Source organism: Numenius arquata, chromosome 1 (assembly GCF_964106895.1).
Source record: "Numenius arquata chromosome 1, bNumArq3.hap1.1, whole genome shotgun sequence".
Classification (NCBI taxonomy): domain Eukaryota; kingdom Metazoa; phylum Chordata; class Aves; order Charadriiformes; family Scolopacidae; genus Numenius; species Numenius arquata.
The window spans coordinates 10,794,711-10,815,527 of record NC_133576.1 but is presented as its reverse complement, the minus strand read 5'-3'; the positions used below and the strand labels follow the sequence as shown (position 1 = coordinate 10,815,527).

The 20,817-nt window shown below is 40.7% G+C and overlaps 1 protein-coding gene across 1 annotated transcript in view; it reads right to left on the bottom strand.

Annotated features, from left to right (window-relative positions):
- The window catches only part of MAN1A2 (mannosidase alpha class 1A member 2), a 146,248-nt gene extending 125,741 nt beyond the window's left edge, over window positions 1-20,507 (bottom strand). Inside the window, exon 1 of the mRNA XM_074157379.1 lies at window positions 20,092-20,507. Coding sequence (XP_074013480.1) covers window positions 20,092-20,399 — 308 coding nt within the window. The 5' untranslated portion in view covers window positions 20,400-20,507. The remainder of the gene's footprint in view (window positions 1-20,091) is intronic.
- Window positions 20,508-20,817: the final 310 nt, after the last annotated feature.

The following is a 20,817-nucleotide window of genomic DNA, read 5'->3' as shown; positions in this document are numbered from 1 at the left end:
AGTCTAAGACATTATGGTCAAATATCTTGCATGCTATATTATTTATTGATATAAAAGACAGTTTGATCAAGGCAGAGTAATACATAGCTGGTCCTGTGATACTGAGAAAGCAATTACACAGAACTGGGTTGTCAGGTAAGAGCAGTGTGTCATCTCTGCTTTTTATTAAAGAAGGCATTTTACAAATAAGCACATTTACAAAGCATATGACAAAGCAGTCCCATTGACATTGATGGCACAGATCAGATACAGAAGCATATGCTCAAGCAGAAATAAAAGGAATAAGAGCACTCCCCATTACACAAGCATCAAGCTCTTAAATACTATTTTACATCCAGTCTACTATTACTGCCAAAAACTAAGTTTCCAATAGGAGGGAAAAAAAACCAACCACAACAATAAGCCAGAGACAAAGCCAACGACACAAGTCAGGAAGGAAAATAAAACTCATGCATGCTACAATTCAGCATATATCACAAAAGTTGCTGCAGAGTCTAAAGCATTACTGTATTTTTCCATACCACTCCAAACTCATCTTTCTCAGAAGTCATCATGCCACCATCTTTACAGTTGTTTATTTTTCTTTATTCTACACAAAATTAAATATATACACTCACTTTTCACAGTAATAAAAACAAACCTGCTTTGATGGCAGTTTTTTCCCAGAAACCACAGTCCCACTTAAGCACCAAATATTAAACAGAATCCTAAAATTAGCCAGACTTAGATGGCTGATTTTTGATTAAAAATACAGATTCAAACACCTGAAAACTAAGATTATTACAGGTTTTCCTACACCTCAATTCTCACCCTTCTGAACACATGAAGAGCTACATTAAAGTTGCATGTGCAAGTGCAGAACTAGCACTTCCTATGCTATTTACATTTTAACATTCTCTGGAGTGAATATTTTTGGGTTTTGTTTTTAAATACTATTCTTACATCATTTTTTACCTAAAGAAAATGAATCACGGGTCCCTCTCTGTACAACACCAGCAACAGTTCCAGTATATGTTCTATGGAAGTTGGCACTACAGTACTGATTTGCTACCCCTTCACCCTCTGTACTCATTACATTGGCGGAGAGTTGTGCTAATACAGGATGCTGGGTTCATAACCTTAGATCTGTACAGGAATTTTGGGAGGAGATGAGCACAGAAACAAGAACAAAATGACAGCAAAGGAACTCCAGTCCTGTGTGCATTATACAGCATCCTTGCTCTCCCTTCTTTCCTGATCTTCTTTGCTCCCAGAGTTACAAATTCCCCCTTTCGCACATGATATGCCCAGAGGAGGAAAAGTTCTGGAGGCGTGCAGAAAATCTTCAGGAATAATTGAATGGACCCAAATAGCCTCCAGAAATTGAGCAAGTTCTAAGAAAGAGCCTTAGCCAGTTGAGGCTATTCCCACATAGTAAAGAAAAGGAATTTCTTAGCACATCTGTTGATTAATAGCATGCTCTTGTTCAGGGAGTTTAACCCAGTAACAGAACATGTGATATTAGTTTGATTAATAAACCATGAAGAATTTCCAAACATTGCATCTGAGATTCAGAAACAGCAACATACAAGAGAACATTTAAGCAAGAGAGAAACAGGATTTTAACTGTTTACCTTCACAAGATATAGCTTGAAAGCCCTCCTCCAGCAGATATCAAAGACTTGCTGAAATCACAATGTCAGAATGTCACAGAGAAAGATGCATTAATTCCTTGTAATGCCTTGAAGTGCTAAATATAAATATATTAAATACTTAATATACCAGGATAGCCTCACTCTCCACATGTGGTAGGACAGATGACACTTCTGTGACATTCCATACAGATATTATAAGCTTGTTCTAGAATGAAAAAATGAGAAGGGACATAGGTGAAAAGCATTTGCCCCAAAAACCTACCAAAAAAAAAAAACCCAACCCACACTAAACATGCGAGTCTACAACAGTTGAAACAGGGTAACTCCTGCTCTACTCTTGTTTTGATTGGGGGAATCAAAACCAAAAAACCCCCAAGAAAACCATAAAACAGACCAAGAAAACTTTTGAAGCAACACAGCTAACAAGCAAACACCTCTATTAAACCACTTTTGTTAAGAATAGATTTATTTAGTTTAAAATAACAATCAGAAAAAATTAAAGACACCAACTGTGAGCAGTAATATTTGTCTGACTTTTGAAAGTGTCAAATAAGTAACCTTAAGAACAGAGTTTGGGACACCAGAAACAAAAAATAGGGTGCCAAAAGACATCTGCTGCATAAAATTGTGTTTGGGGGTAACAGGGTGCTTTTTAAGGAAACTAAGAAGCAGCAATCACTAAAAATTATGACAATCATTTTAATATCCCAGTGATTCAAAATGGTAAGGTTGGAGATTTACATCCATAAGAGACTCCACCGTTTGAGCTAATGGAGAATGACAGCCTCCTGCTATCAGTTACTATGTAGGTCAACAGGAGAGGAAGAGAAAAATACCTTGACAGAGTTTCACACATATCAGCTTGCAGCAAGGAAAAAAAAAAAAAAAAAAAAAAAAAAGATACTCCAGCTACAGTTTCACATTATATTTCAGCTGATTAATACCTAGCTACCACCAAGTGAAAGGTCCCACTCAGCCTTGCACCAGCTCTTGCACTTGACAGTAACTGGTGAACTGATTGAGGGTCTTAACACAGTAGACTATCTGGGGGCTTGGTAGAGCTCTCCCAAATATTTGTTTGTTCTGAGGTTTTCTGCACGGGATTAGCTCCCTGAATTAGCTGAAGGTGGACTCAGATGACAAACGTGGGTAAAGAAACAAGAACAATCTTTCCTCTACAGATGAGTCCATACAGCCTTCCCTTAACAGAGGCTGCCAGAGACAAATGTGTAAATTGTGGCTTTACAGCGACTGGTATAACAAGAAATGAAACAAACTGTAGAGCTTGGAAGTAAACAGTCAAAGCCAACAGTAGTAAATCAAAGATCTCCTGGAAACTGAGGACTATTGGATAAAATCATGGCAAGATAAAGCAACTGACTGGACAACCCACTCAACACCTAGATCAGAGATCACCAATGCAAGCATAAGCCACAGCAAGTGGCTTTGGGAAGACCTTGGGGAGTTCAGACAACCTCAGAGGGGACCCATCTGCAGAGCCACTCAGGGAAAAGATGGCACAGCCTTCACTGTATGCCTGAGGTAAGGAAGCCACTTGTGCGCACTGGTAAGAGAATATCCCTGGATGAGTAAGAGATGCCCACTATCAGCATGGGTCCCCTCTCCTGATCACCAGCCAGACAGTGCACAGGAACACTGCTTCTCTGGTGTTGCTTCAGTGAGTCACTCATGACTAGAAAATTAGTGGTTCTGTTGCAACAAGTCAAATAGCGTGTGAATTATACTTTATGTTCACATATGCTGACGATTTATTGGGTTACAGATTGGCTGTGTATAATAGTATGATCAGCAATAATAGTTGGAATATTGGTTTGTGTAATAAAGGATATTGTAACTCTATAATCCTTGTATTGGTCACCATCTCTGTGCAAATAATTCTTTAAGTTTCAGGGCTTTAGTTGCACTACAAAAAAAAGCTCCCTTACTCCTTATGCTGGTACTCAGGAGACCAGGCAGCAAGCCAGTCAGCTAGTGATACGCTGAGCCAGCTAAAAAATCACCAATCATTTCAGGCCAAATCAGGTCTCCTAACTGGCCAACTGCCCAAACACTGTTGTTGGGGCAAGGATATAGGCAAGATTAAACGGCTGAGGATGCAGCAGAACAGAACATGAGCTTCAAGTGTTACAGACCTGCATGTTCAAGGATTAGAGCCCAAGCTGTAAGGAGCATGTTTTCTGCACACAAACTCATGGCCATTAACCCCAGTCATTCCCACCATCACCTCTATGTCCTCACTCAGCCATATGGTTTCCTGTCTTCTAGTTTACCCCAATGATACAGCTTCTTCTGTCAGAGAAGAGTCACTCCCTACCATCCTAAATTTTATTTATGTCTTATTGAGCACCATCTTGCTTCAAATGTCTCCTCTCCCCAGTGCCACTCTGATTAGTCTTTGATATCTTGTACAGCCAACGGCCTCCTCTTCTTATGCCTCGGACAAACAACATCAATCTTCTACTTAGGGAAAAAGGGGCAGAAAGCAAAAGGCACTGTTTCACAGTCATCCCATCCCCTTTTATTTTGCTCTGTGTGCAGTTCCCATCTCCAGCTTTCAAAGAAAGAAAATAATCGTTTCTTCTCGCTACCACCTCAGCCCTCTGCCAGCCCTGAAATACTTTCCCCCTCCAGGTTCATGTTCCTAATCAGGTACTTATTTCCCTTTTCCCACCCTCTATACCAGAAAAATGCAAGTTATATAAGCTGAAGCAAGGTTTTCTGATGCCTGTATTCAAAAGGAGTACCATAGTAAGTATGGTAGCTCCTTCCTTCTACGCCATGAGTCTTCTCAGCAGCCTCATCTCCAGCAGGAAACCCAAAGACTCTCATCAAGTGAAGAAAAACAGGCGGAACAAGTTAGCAATTTAAAGCAATAGCCATGGTATGAGTATGGTCTTAGTCTAAAAATTCTCAATTGTTCAAATTTAAAATAAGTTAGAGCAAAAATACACATAAAGAGACAAAGGCTATCACAAAGTGAAAGCAGCAAATAGCACATAACGTAGGCTCAGAGATGGCAAACTTTCAGGTAAGCAGATGGTACTAGACTTCCCTGCATGGGAAACCCTCTGGCAGGTTCTACAGAGCTCTAAGGAAGCGACTACCCTCACACAGATGTTCTGTCAACACAAGCTACCACATTTCCGTAATGCTATTTTATTCACCCAGCCAGAGTTGCTTTGCACATCCTGGAAGCAACAATGCTTTAAATAACCTACTGGAAGTTCACACTACTGCTCAGATTCATCCTAATTCTCCATTTACAACTGTTACCACAGAGCTATATGGTAAACTGAGTTTAAAATGTATATTAATGCATTTTAAAATCACAATTCATTACAGGGGGACAACATTACTAATGATGTGCAGCTTAGTCCAAATAGGGAAAAAAAAATACAGGTCTACAACAATTTCTCTTGACTTGCTCCTCTTGACACCAGGAAACAGTTACAGCACAATGCTCCTAGCTAATACAGCATCAGTGCTAGTCAATTAGTTTGCTGTGCCACAAGAGCAGTGTTTGATTAGTCTGAATGACACAGACCAGCTCCTTGCACCATAGGATTGGGAGGATCACACCAGTCAACAGCATTCCCTTCCCTTTATTGGCAGCAGTTTAAAAAGTAGTCCCGTGTCACAGAAACTGGCAACAATAGAAAAAAAAAAAATAATTTTAACTCAGTCTCAGAATACCAATAGTCTTCAGAAGGTATTTTGTGACATGTCATGAGAAAAACCCAGACAGGACAGGAGCTGCATGTAATGTTCTGTTGTTAAACACAGTCCTTATTTCAGGGAAAAAAATAAAATATATATAGCAATTATACTGTGATTCCAAAGCATTTCATATAAGAGGACACGGACTGCAGTGTAGATATACTTTTAACAGTAATATTGGATTAGTTAAAATGGAAATACTCTATAATATAAAGTTCTTCTCCCATATAGCACCTCTGGGACTGGTTAGAAGGAAAGAACAGCAAAGCTTTTTACCTCTCTACTTGGCAAATCAGCCAAAACAGTAACTAAAGATAGAGCAACGAAATACCTGGAAATCATGACGTACCATCTAATCTGCACTGTTCCACAGAGCAAAACTGTATATCATTACTCACAAAGTTCTTTAATCTTGTCAATAAAGCAGAGGATGAAAGACAACTGTGTGACAAATTATTTAGCCTTCCAGCTGCTTTTTAATAACTTTCCACATTAAAATAATCCATCCTGCTAATAAACTACAAAATTTTGATTTGAGACACATATAATTGTGTTCTGGGGCTTCTGTCCTTTTAAAAAAGGCCAGAAAAGCAACACTGGATCAGTAACTCCCCACCTCAAAAAATGTAACAATGCATGGCTCACACTACTCAGTACATTTATAAATATGGAAAGCAGCTTTTTACATGTAAGGAGAGACCACAGACCCCATCATAGAGTCACAGAAAAATTGAGGTGGGAATGGACCTCTGGAGGTCATCTTGTCCAACCTCCTCCCTGAGCAAACCAGCACTACCTAGAGTCGGTTGCCCATGACCACGTCCAGACAGCTTCTGAGCATCTTCAAGGATGTAGATATCATTAAATTATAAATCATGCAGTGGACTCTCTTCATGTATGAGCAAACTGCAGAGAATACAAGTGATAAGTTTCACTCTGAAAAAGATACCTCCCAATTGCAATGTTTTCCCAAGCGAGTAACCAATACTGCTGACAGCCAACTAGGTTAGTAAAATCCAGACTGTAGCCCAGAACATGCATCTAAAACAACAGAAGATCTGGGGAACATAAAATTTGATCTTTGAATTGTCTTCATAAATAGAACCTCAGATTTTTCAGATAGCCTTATAAACACTACATAGTACACACTGTGTCGTCTTCATCTGTTAATTTGCTTAGTACACATATACATCCAACATGTAAAGTCAAATTTCTTCCTTCTCCACCACCACCGTAGTCCACTTCCTAAATTCCCAGCAACAAAACGCAGCTTACGGACAGTTGTAGTCATATGTTAGATTTTAATTTAATCATAGAGGAATCTGTTTCATTAGCTCAAATGATTACGGCAACTTCCTTACTTCTTTCGTGAAGAAGAGATCAAGAGATCATTTCCCTAACCAGTATACTATCCATAGTAGAACAGTAGACAATAAAGAAAGAGATCACCCAAACATGGTAACATTGATGATTTGACTAAGGGAAACTCTGGAACTAGAAACAACTCACAACTCTTTCCTTCACTAGCTGTGGACAACAAAATCATGTTTATTTAGAGAAATTCAGATGCAAAAGTTTCAAAACATACTGCTCCAGAGTGAACAAGCTTGCAGTCCCAAGATCACCATGAGAATCAACTCTTTACAACCCAAAGTCCAGTGTGAGCTTGGCCTGAGCTCTACCGAAACCAAACCACTACGTTATGAGAGGACACTCTCATGGCTGTAAGCCACAAAGGGTAGGAAAAACAGCAAAGCTGCTGACACATCTAGCTTCATCTAAGAGAAAAATACTGACTCAAAGGCCTAAAATCTGGGGAGGGGGGGGGGGAATAAATGGAGTTGGAATACACTGACTCAGCAAGATCAAGAATCAAGCCACTCCAAGAATCAAAGGAGGCTGATATTTTCCTACCTTACACCTTCCAGGCCAGCAGGGACTCGCTGAGCTGGTAAGCACATTAATCCTCAGTAAATAGGCTAACTGGCTAGGCTCTCTGCACAAGCCAACAAATAATTGGTGTGTATCTCCTGCTTGAAGAGCCTCTGTTTATGCTAGAAAATGCCTAACACTTACCCATGACAATTTTAATGAGAAAAACTCTTATTTCTGAAGATTAATGCTGTGGCAAAAGGTTACATCCTTGCAGCCACTGTCACGTATGGAAGTTAGTATTACAGTTGGAAGTTCTTTCCAACCCTAAAGAAAAGATGCTGCAAAATTGAGCACTCTGACTAAGAAATGGAAGTTTAATTCCCTCCCCTGTATCACCTTCATCCCACCCCATTATTTCACCTTCGGTCTTTAGCATTTTGTATTCCAGATAGAAGGGATGGGAGAAAAAACAAAGAACACAAAACATAGTATTTCAGATTACTGTCAAAGCCTAACGTAGCCTGAGGATTTCTTAAATTTTATGGAGGCTTTTATTTACTCTTGCTTCTCAGAGGTTAAAGTTTAGTCATTTTTAACAAGATCATAGAATGGTTAGAGTTGGAAGGGACCTTAAAGATCATCTAGTTCCAACCCCGTAGCCACCTGTCACCACAATGTGTTTCAGGACCACACCTAGCCTTTGTAGGAGAAAGGTTGGGGCAAAGGGTATCTTTCATTTGAAAAACAGCATAGCATAAGGGAATGTATGAACAACTTCTGGGTTATGCTTCCATCCAACTCCTCCTATCCTTCCTTCCCCTCCCAGCTTTCCCATCTCCACATAGAGAAGATGGTGATGCTGTTTCAGATGTCTTCTGACTACACAACCATTGGATAGCACTTGCCACATTTACAGCCTTGTTTTATTTCAGCTGTTGAGCACTGAACTGGAAACAGCAGGGTCAAATGGCTAAAAATAAGTGACAGATTCCATAGAAAGGAGAGGTAGAGCAGAAACTGAAAATAAAATATAAACCCAAAAACCATCTGCCATAAATATTTTTGAACAGTTTGATGTAAATATAAGGCTTTCTAAATCTCAAAAGGCATTCTATTTTAAGCATTACTGAACCCACCTGAAAGCTGGTGAGACAAGGTTATGGCTCATGCAGTTTAAGGCAATTTTTTAAGGCAACTTGGAAGAACTCTTTACAGTCTGCACAGGCTCCAGAATTTTTCCTTATTAATGGAAGTCAGATAGAAAAAAGGAATTTAAGTATCAAACTTAAGGAATACTTTAACTTCTTTATGCTTCCACAGATTTTCTAGTTACCAGAACGCTAGACAATATAACGTAGTCTGCTTTTTTCTGAAGATCCATACTATGAACCCATGAAGGTTCCAAGCAAATTTGCTAGGGAATCACAGAACACCAAGTAATTATGACTTACTCAATTATACACACTACTTCGGAGTTCAGGCTGGTTGTTGGTTTGTTTATTTGTTACTGCATGAAAGGAAGATCCATAGATATTTCCTTGAGTATTTTCCTTTTAAATCCAAAAGGCACTTTAAATTTTGCCAGGATCACCACCAGCAAATACTAGAGTATGAAAAATTTTGAATAAAATTATATACCTTAATGGACTAAATCTTGTGCTGGGGATTGATCAGGTAACTTGTGTCAGTATCTGAACCTCCCAGATCAAGTAAAGGTGGCATTTTCTTTGCAGTGCCTTAAGTTCCTCCTGCAAGCGCTCCTGCAGGTTACATTACCACTTGAAACGTCACATATTTCATTGAGCATAATGATTCAGGCATCTTGCCAAATTGACATGAATATGTCAAGCCTCATTTTTCTTTGTAATAGCAGTAGACTGGATGATCTAGTCCCACTGTAGTGTGACGGCCAGATGCTATTCTGAGAAAATTATGTCTAAAGAGGGGAGAGGGGGTGTCAAGAAAACCACTACGCATAAACTGCAATAGCATATCCATCCAAATAAAATCAGCTCTCAAGTGATTTATAGAAACCAAAATAAACATACAAAAAACCCCTACAGATCTATAAAAACCTAAGCAAACCAAGGACCTGGGGTTTACATGTACTGTTAGTAACACAATCTCAAAAATTCTGTTGTCTCACAAACACACACAGGAACAAAGTCATCATTAGGCATTTGACTCTGAGTCAATAAACTGTTCCCATCACCTACTCTGGCCAGCAAGCAGCTATCAAATGTTGCAGTGCCAAGACAGGACCGGGTGAAATCCAGCCGGAAAGACTGCAGGTTCTCTTCCATCACTGTGGGGTTTTTAGTTGTTGTTCTTCACATCAAGTAATACCAAGAATGAGGGAGTGATGTATGGGGGATTTTTATTGGTTTTGGGTCAGGATTTTTTTTGGTGGGGTTTGATGTTTAATTTTTTTTTTTTAAACAGCAACAAAAAAAAAAAAACCACACCAACAAACCAACAACACTTCCTTGGTTACCAATACAACTTTGAATGATTCCCAATCATTCTGTTCAGCAACATCACTACAAGACAAAGCTGCAACAAGTCTATAACTGAAGTTCTTTTTAAGATCTGCCAGCAGAATACCAGTCCCCTTGTTAGCCATTTGTTTTAAAGCTTCATCTGTAATATTGAAATGACAGCACTGACAATTGATTATCCACTTCACAAAACAGTTTATAGATAACATATCTATATATCTTAGTATCCTTCCATAATCATCAATCCCTCAAGATGAGGAAATTCCCAGACAAGACACAAAACCCCCCAAAAAAGTTATCGGGGTGACAGTTATTGCACTTCCATCATCTGGGATGTGAACTAGTATTTCATTCCACATACAAAGAAGCAAAACATTCATACTGTATGAACTTTTCACCACACTGATGTGGACCAACTTAAGAAGTATATCAGTTTGTAGATTCAACTTGACTGGTTTTAAGTACCTAAATCAGTATTTTTAACAGTTCAGATTAACAACAACTAGTTAAAATGGAGTAATGTGTTAGATACAGCAATAAAATTGAAGTTAAACTGTTACATTCGTAGCAATATTTCTCATTTGTTTTGATTTTCCTACTTACTGGAAAATAGCTTTTTCAGAGACCTGTTGATATTTCAATTGCCGTGGATTCCACTGCCTCTAGAAGGTGGAATTAGTTGCAAAAAGTAGAAATTTGAATTCCTTGTATGAAACATTCCCTTTATCACATCAGAACTCCATGATGCAGAAGAGCCCACTTGCCCCTCTGCAGTATTTTCTTCTCCAGAACACTGTGCATTGCAATTCAGAATTCAATACATGCGTTACTTAATAATTTGGAGAACACTTTCCACTCAAATAGAAACCAACAACAGCAGAACAGATGCCTTTAGGAAACTAAGGATGTGCGATTATAGCACTGGGAAAACAGACACATGCTTGCATCATCTGCAGTTATTAAGTTCAGAATTAAACACTCTTCACTGTTTCCAAGATAAACTTGATTAACAAGAGATTTAAAAGTTTACTAGAAATATGGTTCCAAGTCAAACTAGTTCACATGATCATTTTTTCAGGACTGAATTTTCTCTTTCTCTGTGAACAAAAAAAAAAAGGGGGGGGGGGGGAATATTCTATCTTATCCAGGAAAATAACTCCCCTCTTCTCTAAGAAGCATCTTACCCACTACTTTTTGAGATTTCAAACAAGCCCAGAGGGTGGCAGGTGTTTTTTCAAGTTTTGTTTTTAAAGCATAGAGCAAATTTGATTTCATAAAATAATGAAAACAAGCAGAGAGTCTGCATTCCAGAAAGTCAGATCTGGATTATGATTTTTTAAATACACTACAGAAAGGATGCATGTATTCTGGAACAAAAGCAGATCCCCTAACTTGCATAGGGAAAATAGTGAATAGCACTCAAAATGCAACAGATTTGTAAAGACAGCAACATATCCAGAAAAATCTGCTGAGGAAACAGCACATGCTGTAAGTTATTTTTACTAGTTAACAAGCCTAAACCACAAGTACAACTGAACCCAGCGTATTCAGCATAAGTTCACTTATCCGGCAGGATATTCAGCGCAAGAACATGGCAGATGTGATCTTCCGCTTCCAACTACAGGATTTAAGGGCTCTGCCACTCCCACAGATGAGATGTTTTTCTTACCCTTTGTGAGCACATTCAGTTTGATCCAATAGAAAGTAAAATGGATTAGTTTGATTTACCACTGACAGTCACTTGCTCATAAGCAGCCCGACTGTACACTTCAGCAGTTAAAACATGTCAGCAGCTCCCAGAGAAAAACGATAACAAATTACTGAGAGGGAGAAACTACTTATGCAGCTTGCCTGGGCAAACTTCAGATGCCTTGCTGGCCTACAGACAGTGCTAAACCTCAGCTGAGATGAATGTCATCTTGCAAAAGTCTTCCAGCACACATTAAATGTGCAAATTGACATTTCTGCATGCTGGTGCTAATAGACACAAAGGAATTTCATTTAACAGCTCTTAAATCTTTACACAGCAAGAAGATACTTTCATCATACGGACTCCCTTAAAGCTATAATTTTGCTCGTGTCATACTGATCGGATTACCTAATTTTAAACCAAGGGAAAAGCTCAAACTTCCTCTCACAAATAGAATCATAGAGAACAGTTACCTGTCCATCGTAAGCCTCAGTGGCAGCACTACGGTAAGGAATTGGGAAAGTGTTTACAAAATCCTCTAGTGGTTTAAGAGGTGACTAACAAGTAAGGAAGCACATAAAACATTAAGGAAACTAATGTTGAATACTATATGCATGGTAATCCAGTTCATAGGTTTGCATTGTAAGAACAGTTGAAAAACTTAAGACAGCAAGATGGAATAATAAATGTGATTTAATGCCTGTGCAAATAAATCCTTTAAGGAGCAGAACTAACATAGCCCAGTATTTCATAGAATCATTTAGATTGGTAAAGACCTTCAAGATCATCAAGTCCAACCATTAACCCAGCACTGCCAAGTCCACCACTAAACCACATCCCTAAATGCCACATCTACATGTCTTTGAAATAGCTTCAGGGATGGTGACTCAACCAGTTCCTTGGGCAGGCTGTTCCAATGCTCGATAACCCTTTTGGTGAAGAATTTTTTCCTAATATCCAGTCTAAACCTCCCCTGATGCAACTTGAGGCCGTTTCTTCTCATCATATCGCTTTTCACTTGGGAGAAGAGACCGACCCCCACCTCACTACAACCTCCTTTCAGGTAGTTGTAGAGAGCAATAAGGTCTTCCATGAGCCTCCTTTCCTCCAGACTAAACAACTCCAGTTCCCTCAGCTGCTCCTCATACATCAGTGTCCTTTAGCTTTCTCTCCCAATGCCTCCTGTCACCTCAGTAACACATCCCATAAAACCTGGCTCTTTCCTACCACAGCATTAATTACCAACCACCCTTCTCCAGCAATCGGTGAAGAACCAAGGGCAGGTATCATGGCTGCTTCAGAGTTACACTTGTGTAGACTGACTAGCAGCAGACCAAGTATCACAGATGATGCTTGGGCTCACAGCTGCGATTCTTCCTTCAGCACTGCCCCTAATTAAGGTCTTTCACCCAGCAATGAGATATGCACAAGATACAGAAATGTACTTATTTTGACAGGTCACTCTTTGCTGCTGATAGACCTTATGCAGGAGACAGGGAGAACAGAGAATAGAAAAGGATCAGCAAGTGCTACAGGTGAACATACGGCACGGCCACATAAACTTTGTTTGCTTAGAAGACAATGGTAAGGATGCCTTTAAAGAGCAGTCTCAAGCTCAAAAGATTAATAAATAACCTATAGCATATCTTCTGGAGGTTGGTTTGTTGGGTTTTTTTGTTTTGTTTTTTAATTTTAGAAACAACAGTGTACCTGGGTTGGGTACTCAAAAAATAAGAATGGAAGTTACTAGGGAAAGTGATAACCCCCCCTTTTTTTTTTTTTTTTTTTTTTTTTTGAGATCTTCAAATACCAAGTAATACAGAACCTCCAGATCTTTGAGTGAATGGATGAAGCTACATCCATCCTGTGCTCTGCACAGGGCAATAGATCAGACAACAACAGAAAGCAAAAGGAATCAAAAGCCTACAAATTTTATGAGCAAGCATGTATTACAAAAACTTAGCAGTTCTCAAAGCTTTTCCCAACATTTCCCTGCCATGAATAAGTGTATTTGCTCTCAATACAGTAAGACAATGAAGTAAACCCTATTTGTTGAATTTGAAGACGAATAGCACAAGCCATATTGATCAAATTAGAGGTAAATAACCACACTGCAAATTCAGGTAATTTGAAAAAGTTACAATCAGAGAAGACATTTAGAACCCTCAGAATTTTTATTTCAAGGTTTGGGGCAGCAGGGGAAAGGTACTTATTTTTCCCCTTTCTTGGCCTTACTACCTTTATTTAGCCTGTTTAATGCTTCTCTCCCCACAAACAGCTGACTTGCAACACAACTCTGATTTTTAGGAATAAAGTGACAATCTAGTTACCGAATTAAGACAAATGATAGCGCTCACGTCAGTCCGCAACTGGAAATGAAGGGAAAAAGAACAAATCCCACAAGCTATATCCAAACACATGCCCTCAAGTTCCCACTTCGTTAGCCTGAAAATCTACTGTGAGAAACAGCTGCCTACCCATCAGACCAGACTTTTCTCAACATTGAGAGCTACAATAATAAAAGTGCAAGATGGTGGAATAAAAGCACTGACCATGTTTTCGACTTTATGGCCTCCTTTGGGAAGGACCTAAGAAGAAAGGCATTACAAAAATTTTTCCTCTTTGTTCATATTCAGTCTCAGTTCAATTGTTATGAAAACAGGGACACATACAACACATGTTGTCATCAAACTTGTAATTAGTTTTACATACGTTTGTTGTAAGGAAGCAAACACCCATAACTCAGAACTAGCTGAGTAGGATCAAGATGTTTGTATTTACTACAGGAAACTGAGAGGATCAGAAGATGGGAGAACTCTTTAGTGTAATATGCCCACAACTAGCCATGCTGCTTACTATTGCCTACACTGCTACCATCATCAAGCAACCCACGTTTATGCTAAAGTTCTTTTGAGATTTTAATCTACAAAACTCCAAATGAACCAAAGTGCTATTGCCTCCCACCCACTAGCTGGCCTAAATCCAGCCAGCAGACTTTCCGCAGTTTTCCCACGCCTGATTGTTTTCCAGCATGTAGACAAAGTGTAGATCATGCAGAAAACCAAGAAGCTAAAGTTCTCAGTTTTTGTTTTGTTTGGGGGTTTTTAACTGGAAAGGATAAGAACTGGAGAACACCATCTCTTGACTCCTCTCTTTCATAGTACAGGAAATACTTTGACAGCAAGATAGATAACTTGAAGTAAGCAGCACTCTACATATGATGTAGGCTGTTCAGCAGATGGGGGGGAAGGAGGGAGGACAGCTAAACAGATGGTCTAGAATTTGCATTTTGTAATTCAAAGATAAAAGCATTTCTCAGCCTATAACATAATGCACTAATTTCAGCAGAACCTTAGAAATAATACAAGAGGGTACCTCTCCCCCAGTCCAGCACAACTTCAGAAGAAATTCAAATTGAGTTTAAGGGTATAATGTGGGGACTCCAGAAGAAATCAAACTCCCATAAATCTTTATCTTAAGCCTCTTCTCAAAACAGAGTCCAGAATAGAGAATGACATGTGACTTCTAAAAACTCCAAGAAAAGTCTCCAGCTAAAGATTGGGCAGTGCTCTTGCAATAGCTTCAACAGCTGGAGGCTGACATCAGACAGAGTTCTTTGCCATAGACATACGAGATGTTTCTGAATCCTGACTTGGAACATACTACTCCTGCCTTCTTCAGCTCCACAGGTGTCACCATGAGGACCTACATCTCCTGAGTGTTACACCCTAAGATCCCCTTGCTTCTAGATCAAGCACCTCAGTTTAAACTCAGTGCCCACATTTCAGAGAGACCGTGGAGTCTACTCTGAAGACAGGCTCAATTTCATGCAACAAAAAATTGGACAGAGTAGGAGTTGGGGCCCAGACACTGCAGTGGCTCCTGATTTTTCAGGAAAAAAAAAAAAAACAGGTTCTCTGAATCACAACAAATACTCTTAATTACACTAATAAGCTGTGCCTCAAGTAAAGGTGGGAAAGGAACAGCAAAAAGTTTTATGCACTTTTATACTTCTACTATGACTAATTAAGTCATATAGACCAGAGAAGGTAAAGGTATTCAAAAGAAGCACATTAAACCTTTCATGTTTCTTTAAAAAGAAAAAAAAACCACAGGATTTAAAAGAAGAAATTAAGACTAAAAGCCCTTCAGAATTATTTTTTGTTACTTTCACCTCCTAAGAGTAGAGACAGCAGCTGCTACTACCGTAGACACAACCATATATTGAGCAACAGAAGAAAGAGCACTTTAAGACTATTGCCATACAGCTGCTGACCCACAACTGGTCGTATCAGACTGCTGAGCTTATATCTTTGCCTAAAGTCAATATTCCCTAGCTTCACAGAGATAAAGGCAAAGGCATGATTTACACTGATCTACACCTACTCACACACAGAAGCCATCATGGCCCTTGAGGTGGTCAGTTGTACTAGCAGCACCTGCTATCAATCTGACAACATGAGGGTTGGTGGTGCTTTTTTTAAGCACAGGCAGGAATTGTGGCAGAAGTAGTACATGGGAATTTAGCAGCTGAAGATACAGCTCTGCAAATTCTGAAGGACGGAATCGTTGGCACAACAGTAGCCAAGTGCTGTTCCAAAGTGGCTTAGCAGCTTTGAGCTCACAAAATTACATTATTCCTTGCCTCTAAGATAAATGTACTTTTACCACAGAAATCATCTTAACTTTTGTCAAGTAATATAAAGAGCAGCTGTTTGACACATCATTAGAGAAACAAGTCTGCTCAATTTTCATATTATAGATAATCTTATTTTAAAAAAAATATCTGATAAATCAAGGGCATTATAGGGCATCTGCATTCTCACTCATTTATATTAGATGCCAAGAAACCATAAGAATGTTTTGTTTTGGTTCCAAAGCTATCTTTCAGAGCTGGTACTGAAGAATAAAATACCTAAGATAGCTGGAAAGTAACCGGGTAGTGAGAAACATCAGAAGTGCTTTTGTGTGGCAGGTGAGATGCAGAAGTCTGGGAGAAGTAACAGTTATCTAAAACCATGTAACAAATTGAGTGACACACAAGTTTGTTCGGCAAGATGTGTGTTCAAAACCATGCTGCTTTCGCTCCAGAATCTCTGCAATATCCTATTTGAAACGGAGAGAAAATAATCTTTGGGAAGTGAAACTGATTTTTAGAAAGCAAGCATATGCACATATCTTTACAACTCCTGGACTAGTCTCCTCCGCTCCTCCTCCTTCCAGAGGCAAAATTTTATGGTGTACCTTTCCAACGTTACTAGCCCATTCCCCATGCATTATTCTGCAAGTGCACATGAAGAGCTTACCCATAAAATGAACAACTAAAAATGAGTGTTAACTTGCGCTACAGCCTGTCCATTTCCCAAAATATAAACTGCAGTTTTATTCCAGATTTTAACCATCTTCTTACAAGAAAGCTGTTTTTCTCTGGATGATAGGCAAGGACACAGTCATTCTTGAACAAATCATACAATGGTTAGATTTGGAAGGGACCTTAAAGATCATTGAGTTCCAACCCCCCTGCCATGGGCAGGGACACGTCCTGCCAGACCAGGTTGCTCAAAGTCCCATCCAGCCTGGTCTTGAACACTTCCAGGGATGGGGCATCCACAGCTTCTCCGGGCAACCTGTTCCAGTGTCTCACCACCCTCACAGTAAAGAATTTCTTTCTTAAGACCATCAGAAAGGAGGTGGGGTTCCCCCCCCTTTTTCTGCCTGGAGGTGGAGAGGGGAAGAGGGGCAGGAGCAGTAAAAAAAAAAAAAAAAAAAAAAAGGTTAATGGAAGACATAAAGTTAACATCACCAAGGGGTACCCACTGTAACAATAAAACCACTCAAGAATGTCAAGGGGGGTGAGGGGGACAAGGGAAGAGGTGGGAAAGCAAAGCAAGGAATACAGAGAAGGTCCAGTGAGAACCATTGTTCGTACACCCAACACTAAAGCATGGCTGCATGACAACACTCTACCTACACCATTGCTATATTTTCCTAGAAGACAGAAATATGAATAGCCTCCAATAGCCTACAAAGCTCAAAATGCAAGAGGTAGGGGAAAATGAGAATTGAAATATTATAGCTTGTATACCAAGGGAGCAGTATAATAATATGTGGGTTTCATCATTTGACAGAGGTCAATACCAGCATTCACAACAAAAGAAGAAACTTTTGTTTATTCAGTAAATCAACACACCTGTCATTCCATGTTCAAGTGTATACTTCATATGAATAACCTTTGACCTGACTCTTCTGAAGTCCCATAATTCTTGGAAATACAGCTTGTCAATCCACCATCACACTTGATATCTTAGACTGCATACTCCTTTGTATTACTAGTAGGTTAATTTCTCTCGATGTTTTGTGCCGTAACTCCTCAGTGCCATCCAAGAAACAATGCTTACTGAGCAGTTGACACTTGACTGCTCCTTGACAGCAAGCTGAACGAAGGCATCCATCCTAAACTGAGATAACAAGTAATCTAGAATTCGTTACTGAAGACTCTACACTTTTTCTAAGTACCATCTGTCAATGTCCCCACAATCCAGGAGCAGGTAATCAGCAATGGAAGTGGCAACAGGTGTTTTCCTTTATGGAAAACAGTCACCACATCAGCTCCAAGCTAGCAAATAGCCTCTTGACAGGACTACGCAGTAATAAGCAAAAAGAGTTGCTCCAAAAGTAAAGCATATAACCTTGCCCCGCAAAGCACATTGTCTCATTCACATAAGTGTTTGACAAGCAGGTTAAGCAGACAGGCTTTTTTAGTAGTTAAGGCATGCTTGGAGTAATCCAATGGTTTGCAGGGCTAAAATATCTATTCTTGCTCAAATAACTCAAAAGGCAGCCATAAAAAAAACCTGTACATGACAGGGATAATTTTGGGTGAGGGGCAGGGGGAGGTACACACATTCGTAGCTCATGGAGGAACTATAAGAGGGTTAACTGATGACAGGATAACCAATTCATTTAAGAACAGACCCCAAACAAGCAAAACTCATTTAGCTCTGACAGTTATAAGTTATTGCTTATCTACACATGACAGACAAAACCAGTACACACTTCATTACTAAAGCTGTAGCCTCACTAATTACACTTAAAGAGGAAACGTGAAAAGGATCCATGTAGGTAGGTTAATCAAGAGCATCACTCCAGAATTATCAGTATCAACTAACTTTTTTTTTTTTTTTTTAACAGCCCATCTACTGGGCAGCACAAAGTACAACAGTCACAGCTGCAGGTTTGAAAATTCCTGAACTCTTCTTTTTGTTTCACCTGTCTTCTGTTGTAGAACATGATTTTGACTGCATGTACCACAGTGACTGGGGAAGATAACAAATCAGATCACAAAAAAAGAGCGAAAGATGAGAACTTCAAAGGCATGTTAGAGCATCTAAATCTACGTTTTGTGCACCATTTAACTGCACTAGCAAGTAACACGATAGACAAAAGAAGTCCTTGTTAAATATTAAGCATCCATGCCCTTTCAGTTAGGGAGAACGAGATCGTAAGTGCCCCAAGACATCCAACAGCAAAGATGCCTTAAAGAAAAACACCATAGTATTCAGGTAGTCTTTATAACTCAGACGAATAAAAAGAGGCAATTAAACCCTCTCCTTTTAATATAGCACAAATAACCTTTAAATAATTCTTGTATTGTGTCAAACATATATTTGGAAGTGTTCTCAAAGGAACACTATCAGCATAAGTAACCCTTCTTTAAATTTCACTGTATTAATAATTTGAGTGTGGAAGAGCCTATATTTTATGACCCATCATCACATTTTACACATCTTTGACAGTGAAGAGAGATCAGTCAGCTTCATTATAATCCAGGCACTTCAGTAGCATTTTAGCAATTAAAGTATGTTAGAAACAAACATACTGTATAACCCTCATTTAAGTTTTTTTTTAATCTGTTTTGAAGGCTTCACATGACCCAGTCTTGGAACATTTAGAGGCTTGCACTGCACAAAGCTTTAGGTGGCCCCAAAAAGCTATCAATCAACAGCATGACATTTACCTTTGTTACTCTTAAATACTATTTTATCTCAAATTTCTTTACATTGGCAAACACAAACAAGGAAACTTAGCCACCAGGACCTTCAACTGCCCAGAATAACATTATAACAAGTGATTTTAAAGGCCAGAAAAGGCAATTATGCCCTCTACACTAGTTCTGTGTCCTGCACGTCACAGGCTGACAGCCTCTGGGTCACAGCATGAAGTCTTCATCAGATTAAAGTTCTTGCTACGCTATTCAGCAACAAGCAGCTGTTTTGAGTAAGCACATCAAAACTATAGAAAAGATACAGCAGTTTTTCAGTCACTTATAGTCTCCACAAACGCCACAAGGTAACATCCATTTTTCCAGGGCTGACCCAGGGAATCGGTTAGGGCAAGAAACTGCAGGAGAGCTCATACGTATCCTCCCAGCCCTCGCTAGTCAGGCGGCTAAATTCACACTGGAAAAGAAAACATGGAGACACAGCCACATATGGCAGCTGGAGGACACAAGGCTAGCACTCAGAAGTTGACCCACGTTGGGAAGACACGAGGATGTCACGGATAGGAGCGACAGCAGTTAGCGGGAAGGACCTGTTCTAATGGCTCTCTCCCTTTCACCCGGTCCTGCTCCTTTACCGGCGAGCAAGGCACCTACCTGTGCCGGTGCTCGTCGTGCCCTTGCCCGTGGATGAGGAAGCCGCCGAGGTTTTTGCCCCCTTTGCTGGTGTCCACATGAGGAATGAGCACATCCTCCAAGCCCAGGTCAAAGCGCTTGTGCTTCGAGGAGTCGGGGAGGAAGAAGAACGCCCCGAAGCACAGGGTGATGAAGGCACTAAGAATAAGGAGCAGGATAAATTTTTCGGAGAGTCTCAAGGTAGCCCTGTGGTGGGGGAAGGCGGAGGCCCCCAGGTTCAGGGGGGGCAGCCTCCGCCCGGAGAGCGGCAGCAGGGCGGGAGTGGTCATCCTTCCGCTAGCGACCACCCGGCGGGGCACGGCTCATCCCCCTCAGCCCCAGCGGAGGGCTGCCCGGGCCCGGCTCGGCTCCGCCGCCTCCCGGCCCGCCGCGGGGACTGAGGGCGGCTTCACCATCCTCCCCGCGGGTGCCGGGCCGCGTCCCCCCCTCGCCCGCCGAACCACCGCCTGGGGGGAAAGAGGGAGGGACGGAGGGGAGGGGGGGGGGCCGGGCCGCCCCAACGGCCCCCGCCCCCCCGGGGGCTCGGCCGCCCCGCTACCTGCGCGGCCCCCTCCCTCGCCCCGGGGCCGGCAGGGCCCGAGCGGGCGGGCTCCGGTCAGCGGCGCTCCCTCAGCTCCGCGGCCGCTCGGCTGCGAGGGGACGACGACGCCGGCAACAGCGGCGGCGGCGAGCGGCAGCGGGCTGCCG